This window comes from Oreochromis aureus, linkage group 16, assembly GCF_013358895.1.
Source record: "Oreochromis aureus strain Israel breed Guangdong linkage group 16, ZZ_aureus, whole genome shotgun sequence".
Lineage (NCBI taxonomy): Eukaryota > Metazoa > Chordata > Actinopteri > Cichliformes > Cichlidae > Oreochromis > Oreochromis aureus.
In genome coordinates this window covers 5,250,480-5,265,247 of record NC_052957.1, presented here as the reverse complement: position 1 = coordinate 5,265,247, position 14,768 = coordinate 5,250,480, and the positions used below count along the sequence as shown (strand labels likewise).

The following is a 14,768-nucleotide window of genomic DNA, read 5'->3' as shown; positions in this document are numbered from 1 at the left end:
CAGAATATTCAGTTTACTTGGACAAATTTACAGACTTTCTTGCAAAAGTGAATTTTCTAGTCAAATTTCCATCATTTCTGCTCCAGAAAAATGAGCCCAAACCTGGGATGTAAGAGATTTAAGATCGTTTTAAGCTTCGCAACATTTTTGTCTGGATCATTGTCACAAGTATTTAGCTGTTCTCACAGATTAAAAATCTGCAATGTCAGTCTACTTACACACTCAGTTATGTGTGTCAGACTGGGGCACTTTGAGCCGAGGGGGAAACACACAAAAGAGCTCAGAGTCCTCAGCGTTTCAGTTGGATGGTGGGAGAAGTTAAGCAAGGATACTTGCTATTGTCTGCACTGAGGCATTCCCCACAAGTTGTGACTATTCACCAGGGAGATTTCTCTCTCTCTGTGTGTGTGCGTGTGTGTGTGTGTGTGTGTGTGTGTGTGTGTGTGTGTGTGTGTGTGTGTGTGTGTGTGTGTGTGTGTGTGTGTGTGTGTGTGTGTGTGTGTGTGTGTGTGTCAGTCAGAGAGGGCATGCTGACCCGACTTCAGCCACTGAGCTTATGGCTATTTGGACTCACTGAGGGGGAGCAGACACAAAATGAAGTCTGGAAATAAATATGGGGTGAAGGAGAGTAGTGAGGGACCATTTCATTGTAAGTGACAGAAAAATCTTTAGCTGATTTAACATACACCATAACCTGAAAGTACACACACTCGCAGCCGAGCGGCATGGTATTTCTGGCAATGGAGGAAGGTGAACTCCAGTGTGTGTGTGTGTGTGTGTGTGTGTGTGTGTGTGTGTGTGTGTGTGTGTGTGTGTGTGTGTGTGTGTGTGTGTGTGTGTGTGTGTGTGTGTGTGTGTGTGGCCTGGTTTTCCTCTTTCTGACAAACAATGCACCATTCAACTGGAGAATAAATACAACAAAAACTACAAAAATATGCCGCTGCAGCTACAAATTGTTACAGGAAGGACATTCAGAGGTTGAATTTCATGAAGCCACCCACAAGAGATAAAGCAATTATGTGAGTGCCTTAATAGCTCTCGAATTCCTTTTGAAGCAGCATACCAAGTTATAATTCTGCCCCATTACCAAGTGCTAAGTAAGAATTTTTTGCCAGAATTAAGTCTTTCAGTAGATTTAGATTTATTCTACCTTCTCTTGCTCCAAGAAAAACAGAAAAAAAATCCACTTTCATTATAAAAATCCAGGAAACTATCAGTCATGGTTTGTTAGAAGTCGATTAACATCGAAAAAGCCTTTAACAACCCCTGGGAGAGTTGCTGATCCGCCACCAGTGGGTCAACTTTCATCTTTTAAGGGTTTTTTTGGGGAAGGAAATCATGCAGCTGTAGGGTCTTTAAGTACTTGCAATAGGTAGAAAGCTTCAGCTCTTATATCATAACTTCCTCTGCTTCCTTAGCTTAATAAAAGGAAGACAGTCTTGCAACTATGGCACTCTTTAGCTTAGACCTATTAGGTAGCTCTGCAGTAACTCAATAGTATTGTTCAGCTGTATGGGCTGAGTGGTGGTATGCGTGGCATGGCGGGATGAATAAGACATATGGAAGGTAAAGAGCAGGCAGTGGAGGGAAATGCACACCGCATGTGAGCCAACACATCCTTAGAGCTTTTTTCATTCTGACACTATTCAAACACAACACACAATACACTGATTCTGTTCGGTACCCTGAGTACACCTTTGAAAAATAGGCTGCCATTAGCTCAGCCTCGCACCGAGTTTATCAAGGAGTTATTTGTCACCTATGTACTTTTCACCCTATTGTGAATTTTCAGTGATGTACAGAACTTTTGGAAAACAGCCAGCCTCTTAGAGGAACCCCCCCTGCCCCCCCCACCCACGCACAGACAAACCTCGTCAACCCAATGTTTTTTCTGTCCTGGCCTGAGACACAGTTACAGGCCTGAGGCAAGCTTTTTAGAGGGGTGGAGACGTGGGAGGTTTGAAATGCCTTCAAGGCAAGTTTGGTGGTATTGGGGGTGGGGGGTTTGGGTGGGTAAAGAAAACCCATGCCTGAATATTTCCATGTCACATCCAAACATAAACTCCAACTGATCTTTACTATCATAGATAAGGTAAATTATCTCTTTCATCCATATCAGTAAAACAGCATTTACACACAATAAAAACCATCATCATTACAATAACTATAATGTTAAATTATCTTGTAGCTGGAAGTCTTTTGGTGGCTCTGTGAACGAGCTGAAGCCTGTACACTGAGCGGGGATGTGCCTCTCTGATCTGACACTGCAACAGGAATTGGCTGTGTTGTTATTTTTCTTGTGCAAGGTTTGAAACACGGGGATCTAGATCAACCCAAGATCAAGTGTTAGAAATAAATCAGGCCAACAACCATTGTGAGGTTTAACAACCAGTACTTACAAGAGATTACCACAGGCATGAGGCTTAGTTTCTTCCATGATGCACCTTGAGTAATGGCGATAAGAAATGTAATAAGCAACCAACAATCTTCTTGCTTGACTTTAAATCTGACATCTACTCTCAATCGAGTGTGGTAAAATGTAATATATGCAAAGCTCTTGGCGACCTTTTCATAAATCACACCTTTTTAAATTAAAAAAACTAAACCTCAAACAGTGAGCTTTTACCAACATGCCTGAAACATCTTTTCCAAACTTGGACAAACAACATGAGCTAAATCAATACCCTGCCTTCATTACGTAGCTGTTACTGTCAGACTGCTTTCAGAGGCAGATTCTTCTCTGACTTCATATATGATGTACCTGACAGTGAACTCGTAAGGGCATGCTAGATTTCATCGACTAAAACAACTTTCTTTGGAGGTGAAACCAAGAATGAAGCGCAGCTTTTCTAACAACGTGAATTGTGGAAAGAAAAAGATCTGCGCACAGTGTAACCAGAGACTGCTGCTATAAGACAAATCCCTAAACATCATGGGTCTAAACCACAGACCACAGGGTTCACACGTTGTGTGCTTAACAGTCTAATCTCCCCTCTTGACCCATTTTCATAGCAGCTTCATTGCTCAAACAGAAAAACCACCAGGAAGTTTGATTCTGTTCAGAGCGCAGTGGGTTTTTAAAAAAGCAATAACACAGCTGTTGAAGAAATGTTAAAAATCATTTTTATTCTAATTACTTTAAATTAACACATTGATATTTAGACTGAAAGCTTAAAAAAAGTGGAAGATTTAATATTCGACAAATATTTGGGAGCATCCAATGTCTGACCGATTAGACGTTTGTAAAATTGGCTGAATGAGCTATTTTCGCCCAGACAATCGTGTTAATGATGATGATAAGTGTCTGCAGATGTTAATCAGATCAAATTAAACTGAAGCCGCAACCACTGACTCATTGATGTGATGTCAGAATACATGCCCTTGAGTGTAATTAACAGTGAGCACAGTGCAGTTCGCTTTAACAATATGTTACTGTGTTGTAGCACACGACTGAGTTTAATTTGCCCGATAGCTTTAAGCCATAGAAAGCACTGACTGACGAGTCACTCCCTTTGCTTTTTCTGCTAACAGGCGAGGGTACCAAAATGCTCATCTGACTATATCAATCAGTCCTTTCAGTTTAAGAGCTTAGAATGTGACAAAAGTGAAAAAAATAAACAAAAAAAAAATCCTCCATAAGTCAGTACTTTTAACAAAATTGATCAAACAGTAAGAAATTCAAAGGTCTTGAGGCTCTGTGAGTCAAAAGCTGCATTATGGTCACATTCCGAGACATGTTCATATCTAATAAAATAGAGGCCCACCTCTTTAGCATTCAGACTGTCCACTGACAAATTTCCCAGGCTATCGGCATTCTTAAAATTCTCCTGTCAGTCACGAAGGGCAACTTATTGACCGACCATCTAGCAACTGCTCCCAAACACAAAATTCAAGTTTTTTCACTTCCTTCATTACACAATTAAACCATAACAATACTGTAAGCTGCACAGCAACAGTGTTTTAAAACCCTAACATCTGCTCAACAAACACTGACACGTCAAGGTTTTGGCAGGAGCGGGTTCGTTTTCATCAGCCTGACACACTTAAGACTCCGAAAGATCAAACACCCAACAGAGAAGTCTGGATCAGTGGCTATGAACTGAAAGGAATATGTCCAGGCATGTGTCTAGGAAATGATTGTTCAAACAATATCCAAATGTTGTACTCTTAAATAAGAGAACAGCAGACAGTGTTTGCCTGCTTGATTTTAATTTTGCATTGTGATTATTTAAGACATGAAAAGGTTTGGCTAGAGAGATCAGGAATCATCGATAGCTAGCAGTTCTTCAGTGTTTGAGGCTCTCAGATTTTCAGTCATTTGTACAGTATTACCTAGCAAGAATTTAGATCACAGTATGTCAGGGAACTTGTATTATGCCTTACATGTAACCAAGATTATAAGGTGTCATTTTGAGACCATCTGTAATTAAAGTCTCAAATTTTCACCCTTTTTCGTCATTTTGAGTATTCCCAGATTAGAGCGTATTCAGTGCAACAAGCTTAAAAATCTATTTGGTTCAGATTTGACTTCAACCTTTAAAACCCTGAATTATAAAGAAAAGTTTTTCTTTCAGCTCCAGTACATTTTTCCCCATTTGAAGGCTTTAACCGCACCGTGCCATTTCAAATACTCCCTCACGCAAATGGTATTTTTCATGGCCCTTCAAACTATATCCTCACATTCACCACGAATGCAAAATTTCTACCTGCCTACACAGGTCTGTGATTTACTGAGCAGCTAAAAATGCTGGCAGAAGGTGCAGATGCATGTGTACGACCTTTCAGCGTTCAGCACATGCCAAAGATGAATCTTTTTCCATTCCTGTTGTTCTTTCTGAATGCATGAGTAAACAGCATCCTCTGCAGAAGTCGTGGGCTTCATGTGGAAAGAATGCACACAGAGTTCTTGTTTCTGCACTAGCTCAGTCGTGTAAGGAATGGACTGTTAGCTCATTCTGTTGGCCGGTGCTGTCTCTTTGTTCTTTTCTGGTTCTTTGAGCCTGCTAGGCCTAGCTCAAGTGTTGAGTTTCAGCTTTGCACAGCTTTTCAAGAACATGTCAATGCAGATCAAGGCTTTGAGAGTAAATCCAAGGAGGCTAAAACACTCGATTTTTGTCACAAAGAGAAGAAATTGATATCATTCCCTTCATATTTGCCCTTCACTGGCTAATACAGACATACAGTAAGTAAATAAAACACCGACTTTAACTGGAGCCCAAAGACTAATTTTAATCCTTAATTTTCCTTAATTGTAATGAAATCAAGGAAACCTTTTCCTTTATAGCACTGCACTTTGATTCTTCCATAAAACTCAGAACTTACTCAATACTGAGTCCAGCCTAAACCGAGATGATTCCAAGAAACCTTTTGGTCAGTGAGGCACTTATTTAGGAAATAAAAGCTGTTCTGCAGCTGAACATGTAGAAGGCTCATTAGCAGTTAGGCAGCTGCCTTCGCCTCAAGATCGCACTGCCTTAAAGTTTGTTTCAGCAGAGTGCAACCAAAATGGTGGTTTGCTGTCAGTTGTGGCTTTCCATCAATCTCCCTCTGGCTATCTGGGTCAGGTCACTCAAGGTGTACAAGTCTGCTGCCACTACGGCCTCTCTCCGGCCGATTCCGTCCCCACAGATCTCCCACAGCAGACACTGCAGGCCAAACTTCATGGTCAAAAACACCTGTGACGTTGGGTCCTACCCACCCATTTCCCCAGCACCTCCACCTCCTTTTTCTAGTTAATTTGTTTTTAATTTAAAATGCATTTAAAGTTACGTTTTGTTTTTTTTGCTTCAGTAAATGCATAGTGCTTTAAACAATAAACAACAATGTTTGATATCAAAATACTGACCAAGACAACAGCCCTGGATGAGAATCACATATATTATTAAACCCTGACATCCACTTGGAAGGGCATAAACATTTAGCTTACCAGACAACACCTTCAAATGTCTGTCAGTGAATTATGTTGGTCAGCTTACACTCCACCTTCAACTGACACTTTAATCCCCTGTAATGAACAGAGACAGTGGCCTGACGTTATGCCTATAGCTATATCAGAGGCCTGGGGATACAGTAGATGAAGAGAAATAAGTGGTACAAAGAGGCCTTTCATCCACAAGACAATATCAGAGCTCTCAATTAGTGCAAGCCAGACTGGAGACCAGGGTGCCAGCATTGATTGTTCCCACCACCAGCCACTTAGCACAAAAAGTCCACAGGTTTTCCTGTACTACAGCTTAAGCTAAGCAAAGGCATGTTAAAATACACATGACTGGGATTTCACTTTGTTTGAGCTGGTGCACCAACCTGGTTTAAAACAAGTGAACTTTGTGAACCAACAAGGTAGGAAGAAATATCCCCCCCAAAGAGGACTTGAAAAATGATAGTAGACATTACTGGTATTCCAAAGTAAACTTGGACTCTGCTCCACAAGCTTTTCAGATGAGCAACAGGAAACATTTATTTTCAGGGCTGAACACAGACCAACAAATGACCAGATAAACATCAAAAATAAACAGAGACTGCAGAATTTAATACAGCCACTTCCACATGTCCCATCTATGTACAGTATGCCAAACCAAAGAAAAAAAACACAGTTACTCTTACCTGAGGGCATTCATGGAGCAGTGACCTTAACATGCTGTCCAACTTTCACACAGGGAAAGAGAAGAAGGGAGGCAATAAGACACTGGTTGAAAACCAGCACAAAACTAGCCAAAGCCTAAGGCGAACACAGGCCTGTTCAAGGGCCTGGACCGTATCATGCGGATACAGTCAGGTCACATAACTGCCAAACACAGACTTGATTACTTCCTCTCACACAGGTGCAGAGAGTATGCATTTCTACAGCACACTCAACTGGAGTAGAAATGATGTGATAGGGGTGACCTGAAGGTGACATAAAGGACTAGATATTTGAAAGCTGATCTCATTCCCGTGTTATGAAGTGGCCCAAATAGGCTGTGAAAATAATTGGTTTGGTCACTTCACATGAAACCGAAAAATAATACTTTTAGTCTGCTTGGCAATATAAGACCAATCATTAGAAAATACATGTATTTTAATAAAAATAAAAGGTAAGTTACACACTGGATTTGGAAGATTTACCCCTTTGTAAACACTGTACAGTACATTAGCAGTTCTATCCAAGATGTACATCTGAGAGTGGGTCAGTTTTAGGTTGGGTTGAATATATTCAGTATACTTGAACTGTGAGAGTCAGATCTGTATGAAATTACAGGGTCTTTGAGGAGATTAAAACAGACATTCATATGAGATGAATGACTATAACAGTTACTGCATAAACCATTCATTAATTTAGAGTTTAAAACAAGATAGCAAGATGTTCCCAAGGGAGGTAAATTTAGTCCACCATTGCATTCTTACCTTGTTCTTGTCTTGGTAAGACAGGATGCAAAAGGAAACTTAAGGTTACAAGGACTTTACATGACCACAACTACTTAGCAAGCCTAAATAACAAGGCTATAAACATGAGCTGTGAAACAAAAGGGCTCAGTTGAATACAGCATAGAGTCTCAGTGGATGTTTCAGCCAGTGAGCTGGTCAGTGTGGAAGGGAATTTGACTGCAGACCCTCCAGGCTCTCTCAGCAAACAAATAACCCAGCAAATCTTTCACTGGACCTCTAAATATTTAACATCCCCATGGTTGGCCTATGTTCCTCCTCTCTAAGCCTCTTAATGGATGGCGTTGTGCCACCTGGTCCATAACAACCACAGAGTGAATGGAGGGCATCCTTTATTGTCCACGAGCTTATGATTCACACAACAATTAGCAGCTTCCAAGTTAGGAGCAGCTGAGGCATTCACTTCGTAAAAATCTAGGCTTAGCACATCATCAAAAAGACCATAAGTCCTCCATCTCACTGCAGTGATAAGCAATGACATGAATGGAAAAGGATTGGATACTGGATTCTTTCCAAAGTTGATGATGAAAGGAAATCACCTTCAGAGCAAGCTGATGCATTTTTAAGGTCGGGCAGTCCACAATGTCAATGGCTGATTTCAGTTGTCAGTTAATTTGTTCCTGTAATTCTTTCTATCTTATTAATTCAAACCAAGTGCACCCGGAAATCTCACCTCTTGGTTTCTGGCAGGTACAGTAAGGATAGGTCATCAAATCTCATACCTTGCTCAAAGTTCTACTTCCGGCAAACACATAGGAAAGTAAAGGATCGAGCTATAGGACTCGGCAAATCCCTCTTTTGTCAGAAGATCTCTCGGTTTGATGTTAATCTCCCTGTCCCAAGGGATTCTCCTCAGTCCACACCCCCACGTGAGATTTGTGACAGGGTAAGAAGAGAAGTGCCTACAGACACAGCAGATCTTGAGGGACGGGTGAATGAGTGGAATTCAAGGATGCCTTGAAAAGCAGTCTCTACATCATGAGAGTCAATCAGAAGATAAGACGACGTGGAGAGCGCAAAAAAGAGGGATATAACGGCAACGTGAGGTTCAAAACGCACAATGGCATTCCTGAGAGGGGCCTCGTGAAATGCTGAATGGTCTATTCATTCATTTTAAAAAAACACATTGGGTGGTAGCTGGTGCTTGTGTTAACAGTGCTCACATCTGACAGTTAAAATAAGCTAATTTCAGATTGAAATCTCCAAAGTACCTTCTAAATAGTGTAGGAAGATCACATCATAACTAAAGACATAAAGCAGTCTATATGGTCCCTCTGAACCAGTCATAGATCATGGAGAGTGAAAAGCCCACGGTTTAGATTTCTTAGGACAAGAGAATGTAAATGGGTGGAGTGGGGGTCTCTAGTTTCATGCCTCTGTGTTCAGCAGGCTGTCAGTGAGGACAAGTGAACACTACCTAAAGCTGGAGACTGGGACAAAGTGCCAGTAGATAGATCCAATTTCCTCTGCTACAGCCAAATACGGCTTTGTGGTGGAAAAATCTGCACCTGGTGGCCATGGAAACCAGTTTTCATCCAGACCAGAGCCAGCAGTGCTGATAAACTGACCGTACGGGGTAAAAGTGAGCCCTGATGAAAATGTAATGCTTTCTAAAGGAGCTCAGTGGCTTTTGCAAGTTTCGTTTGGGTGTCTTCAAGAGACTTGACAACATGCACCAGTCTATACACTGTAACAAAGTTAATGTCTTCTAGAGCTGAATACTCCATAATTTAGATATTTGTCACTTGGGTTTTTTGGGGGGGGGTTTTATTGACTGAAACTTTAACCAAGAAATTGTGAATCTTCAGAAATCTCTTTTGCAGGAGTGTCCTGACCACTTAGGAAGCAGCCTATTCAACAGTGTTTATTTTACTGACTAAACAGAAATATACAGAAACTGATATTACAAAGTCAGTATTGCCATACACACAAAAAACACCAAAATCTGCAACAAGGGACACGTCTGCCTTTAAAGAACACTTTCACCTTCCATATGAAGCGCTTTGATTCGTGAATACATGCGTGTCTAAAGCAAACTTTGAACAATTTGAGATCCGTGTGGTCAAAAGATTTGCCCAGTTGTGCTTTCTCAAACATAAGACACGTCAATAAATAGTCCACTTCAAATGAGTTTGCACTACTGGAAATACAATCCTGGGTTTGGGCAGAAAATCTGTCTGGAAAGAACATGAAGGAAGTGGCACACATGATGCCCATCCACAGTCTGCCCACTCACTAAAGACCGTCAGGCTAATGTGCGATCCGGCGGCATTGGACTTTTGCTTTCTCGCATCCTCCTCTGTCAAGCAAGTCCTGGAGAGGTTGAGGTTGCAGTGCACGTGTAAAATTGGCTTAAATTCAGATTATTCTGCAAATTCTTCCATGTATAATAACAAAAAAGGTACTGGGTTATTTTGTTTTGAATTTTGGGATATATATGATACAATCTCAGCTTGACTTTCACCTGACCCTGCTATCAACTTAGCAACTTTGTGGCTACATTTCACAACCTATGTCACTTTTTTTTTTTTTTTTTTTTTTTTAAAATCACATAGCAAAAGACGTGGGGACTGTACTGCTGGATGAATTCTTCAAGAACTGAGCTACACTTGTGTCTTCTTCTTCTGCATCAACCAGCAACTTAACTATGCTCACACCTTTAATAAAAAAACATGTATATGCTGTAGTCTCCTGTAATTTGCGCACCTTCACACTTTAGATTTTACGTGGATTACAGCTTGGAGAGACCAGCAATGACGTGAGGATTTTCACCACAAACAGGAAGGAGATGCTAAGTGGTAAGAGGGCACTCAGTGTGCCATTATTGCGGGAGATAGTTGGGCAAATCCTCTTCTGTTGCAACATAAGCAGTAATTATGGTGTTCCTCTGTATTTTGCCACAGTCAACCCAGCATTTTGACATCAGAAACAGCATGAGACAACAGCTGAGTGCACCTGAAACACCAAGTGGTAGGAGCACATAAAATAACAAATAACAGCTGTGAGCAACATTCAAAAGGATGCCCTGTCCTCAAAAGCAAGATAACAGGGGGACGCTAGTAATAGTGAGGCAACACTGACCGAAGGCCTTTAAATGCCAGGAAATGTTTGTTAACACAATTAAAACAGATTTTATTTTTTTCAGTTATTTAAAATTTGACCTAAAACCATTAAAATGCTGCTAATATAAAGTCTGATCCATAAACTGTTTGCTAAAATGTAAGTTTCTGATGCAATGCTTTCAAAGTCACAAAGAGGACTAAAAGACATAAAAGGTCAGCATTTAATGAATTTGCTCCCCTTCTTTTTGTCATTCAAATGCAACATCTGGTTTAAGCTTAGACTCCAGTTTTGGTGCTGCTTCGGGTATAGTCAGAATTGTTCATAAATCCGGTTTATGCATGCATAAGCCGGGTTAACCTGCATGCAACCAAAGTCTACAGCCTTTTCTTTGTGTTGAAACTATAATCAAAATAGAAGAAAATGTGGCTAAAGGAGGATATAAGGGTGAGGTGAAATGGTCTACATGCATCCAGAAAGTAGGAAAAGTAGATGATCTACACCAGGGGTGCCCAATCCTAGTCCTCGAGAGCTACTGTCCTGCAGCTTTTAGATGCATCCCTACTCCAACACAGCTGAATCAAATGGTTTGATGACCTCTTCAGCATGCCATCAAGTTTGGCAAAGGCCTGATAACAAGACATTCATTTGATTCAGGTGTGTTGGAACAAGGATGAATCTAAAAGCTGCAGGATGGTAGCTCTCGAGGACTAGGATTGGGCACCCCTGATCTACACAGTAGATCCCAAACTACATGAAAAACAAAGGAAGGGCAGTCATTTTTCCTTTCTTGTGTGTACACACACCTAATTTAAACAGTGTTCTTTGTCATGCAGGAGTGATTCTTAAACTTTGCTGTGCTTTCGGGTGTCTAGGGTAGATGTAGATATACAACTCTTTCAGATTCACTGCATGATCCAGATGGGTTAGATTAAGCTTTCAAAGCAGGATGTGACCACCGTGGTTTTCTTACAAAAACATGCCGACTTTAAAGTAAACGACACCGAATGTAAATTTCCTCTTCAGTCTACTTGGGAAATGTGTTTCTAATGTAGACAAGCTTTTCTTTTTTATATGCAGGTCTCTGACAAATGTGCAGGGTTAACATGAGTCGTAAGAGGCACACGGTTCTCATTGAAATAACTGTGTTTAGAAAGTTTCATGGGGGCGGGGGTGTTGGGATTTGGCTTATTACTGGAGTATGCAAATTTTCGAACCCATTACCAGTAGCAAACTTAGACCCAACTTGAATTATAATGGCTGGCAAACATGACTAAAAGACATACTGGCATATGCAAGGGCAGTGCATACATGCTAAAATGCAGGTGTCAATCACCTGTGTCTCTTATGAAACTGCCGGAGAAAGAGTAGACCAAGGCAGGAATCCAGATATCCTCTCTACCTCCTGAATGATTCCCACCAACAACGTCACACACAAATGTGTGCTTACACAGAGTCCAACCCACACACACTCTCCACAGACATAAACCTACTTAGCAGAGGTTTAATTAACTTTCTAAATGCTGGCGGCTAACACAATGTAGCAAAACAAACGCTAGAAGAAACCTCCGAGCCTCGTGCTTATGAGACACTTCCAGAGATGTTGATTGTGCATAAGCAGGTTTACTGACTAGAAAATCCAGGGATTAGACATCACAAGGTTCACTGAGTCAACTGAACCTGTGCACAGTCGCCCCATTTATTTCATTTAAGAGTTACACTGATCCTAACAGAGGCACCAATCCAACAGCCACCCACGTAAGACAACCTAACTTTTATTCTTGAAGGGTTTGTTGCTTTCCATTTAGAATATGTTGTGTCTGCCGCTTACAGCAAATTTACCTTCTTATGGTTTCCCTGTGCATATATCTGAATCAGTGCCATCTACATCTGTTCTTTTTCTTCAAGTTTTTGCACATTTCCCCCAAACTTTGTTACAGGTTCACCTGTAATGCAATGCCAATGCTGCCTAAAATAAGTATTTTTGACCAAAGGAAACACATTTTGTATTTTTAAAATAAACCAAACACAATTTTTTTCCAAAGCAACAAAAAGGAAAAATTCTGATTCTGAATCTCCGAGTCTCGAAGCAGATGCTTCCCTTCAAATACTGCAGCTGTACATTACCTGACACATCAACAGATGTTTGGGCGCTCTGCACAAGCTATACTTTTCCACCATATACGCCTACAACAAGAGTATCAACGTGTAGGGAGTAAGATCATGACCGTCAGTTGGAGTCTCCAGAAAATCTTTAAACATGAGCAATGTCGATCAAAAAGCTTGTAAAATACAATCCATAATCATCAAATATGTCTGTTTTGTTGCTGTGGTGTCAGATAAAGATCCTTTTGAATTTATTACTTTTTGTTTCGCATGGCTGTCCTGTCCCCATGACCATCAGGCTTGTGCACAAAAATGGAGAAAACCCCAAGCCAGCTGTGATTTTCAATGTGGCATCTAATTCAGCCATTAAATGGCTCAGTGGGGTGTTCCCTTGCAGCCTTCCCCTCCCCCCCACCTTGTCCCGTTCCCCTTAGGCAAGACCATGCTGGGTGCATGTCAAAGATCACATGACAATAGAGATTCCTGACCCAGCCGGGGGAATGGGAATGAACCTAATTCAACCATGTCGCAAGCTGCCGAAGCATTGCTCTTGAGACAGAGTGGCGGGCCAGTGAACAGCATTCATGTGAAAATGTCACATTGCCCACAACTAACTATATGAACATTTTTACTTTATATTAGTATTTAAGGAAGGGCCTCACATGGCAAAATAAAAGTGAAATAAAAGGAGGTGAATGACATAAAGAACCAAATCTTTGATCAAATGGGTTGTGTTACTTTCAAGAGGCGGTACATGTAGAGTTACAGTCATCTTGGCATCATATAGTTCCTCAAAGACCCTACAGTGCTGATCAAATATTAATTGTCAGCCTCTCAGTTTCCTCTCCCTACCATCTGACAGCCACACAGTTTTCCAACTTAACATTTACTAAATTAAATGTAGGACATTCATGAGGCTCAAAGATAAATAATTCAAGAACAGAGGTGAATTTTTTCATTGTGTGGCTCTTACAGCCCTTTAGCACCATCGCAGAGGAAGAAATGCTCCACTGTCTTTTCATGCTGTTCAGCTGCTTTGGCACTGTAACGACTACAAGGACACACGTTCTGCTGAGGTGGACACACAGGAGTGAAAGAAAAAAGAAGAGCCTCTTTTCAACTGACATGAAAACACTACAAGGACCAGACACAGAGCAAGACACAAGAGGGACAAAGAGACAATGAAACTGTGTTCAGGAAACACTGCACACTTTGGCCCTGGAAAAACTATCATTGGCCCAGAGCCACTTCATGTTCTGTGTTTAATCTTTGAATCACAGCAATGTTTTATCACACAGAAACGCTAATGGGCCAGTTAGTGGCACACAAAAGCTTTCTGCAAAGTAGATCACACAATGCCACCCAAGCCAAACAGTGAGCAAACATCACTCTCAGCATACAGCAGCAGGTATCATGCAGGAGCGTCCCTGAAGTTTCTGTAAGGCACGCAATAAAAAAAGAGAATTTATTGTGGATAAAAGGATTTACGTCCCAGCGGGTAAATGTTAATTAAGCGCGTAGTTCACGTGAATCACTGATTGTCTCAAAAGTCTCTGAACTAATGATTTCTGCTGTGTATGCGCCACCAAAGCAGAGATACTCTCATTTCCAGCATAATTTCTTACCTGACCACTGCGATGCCATCGGACCGGCGAGAATAAGCGCGCAGCAGACCAGGCGCTCCAGCCACGAAGAACACCTGCGGAGGCAGCAACACTCACTCTAACTTCAACGCTTCGCCCAAAGCTTTACAAAAAGTTTCAATCAAAACGTAAAGCGGTACCTCATCGTCAGCTCTTCGTCCACCAGGCTTGATGGGGAAGCTACATGGACTGTTTTTTGGGGGGTGAAAGGTGCAAAAAGTGAGCTCAGCTTTCCCGGTCCAGCACACCGCTGCTGCGCGCTGCCCGAACAGCTGATGAGGACGCAGCGCTTCTGCTGGAAACAGGAGGCGGGAGAGACCTGCGGGACTCCACATCAGGGACTTCCGCCAGGTCCTAAAAGGGAACTATCGCACACTTCGTAGACTGTATGCTTATGGAAATGTTAAATAACAATAAAAGTGTTTGGGGGGATTGTCACCATTATTTTACTTTAATTCTCATTACGCAGTAAAACTGAAACACATTTTTTAAAATATTCCTCACATTTGATACTAAAAGGAGAGCAGACAGCACAGC

The 14,768-nt window shown here is 41.3% G+C and overlaps 1 protein-coding gene across 1 annotated transcript in view; it reads right to left on the bottom strand.

The window, feature by feature from the left end:
• col18a1a (collagen type XVIII alpha 1 chain a) overlaps nt 1–14,768 on the bottom strand; it is an 82,328-nt gene extending 67,560 nt beyond the window's left edge. Inside the window, exons 1-2 of the mRNA XM_031757373.2 lie at nt 14,372–14,768; nt 14,214–14,287 (exon numbers count right to left, since the gene is read on the bottom strand). Of these exons, the coding sequence (XP_031613233.1) occupies nt 14,214–14,287; nt 14,372–14,376 (79 nt within the window). The 5' untranslated portion in view covers nt 14,377–14,768. The remainder of the gene's footprint in view (nt 1–14,213; nt 14,288–14,371) is intronic.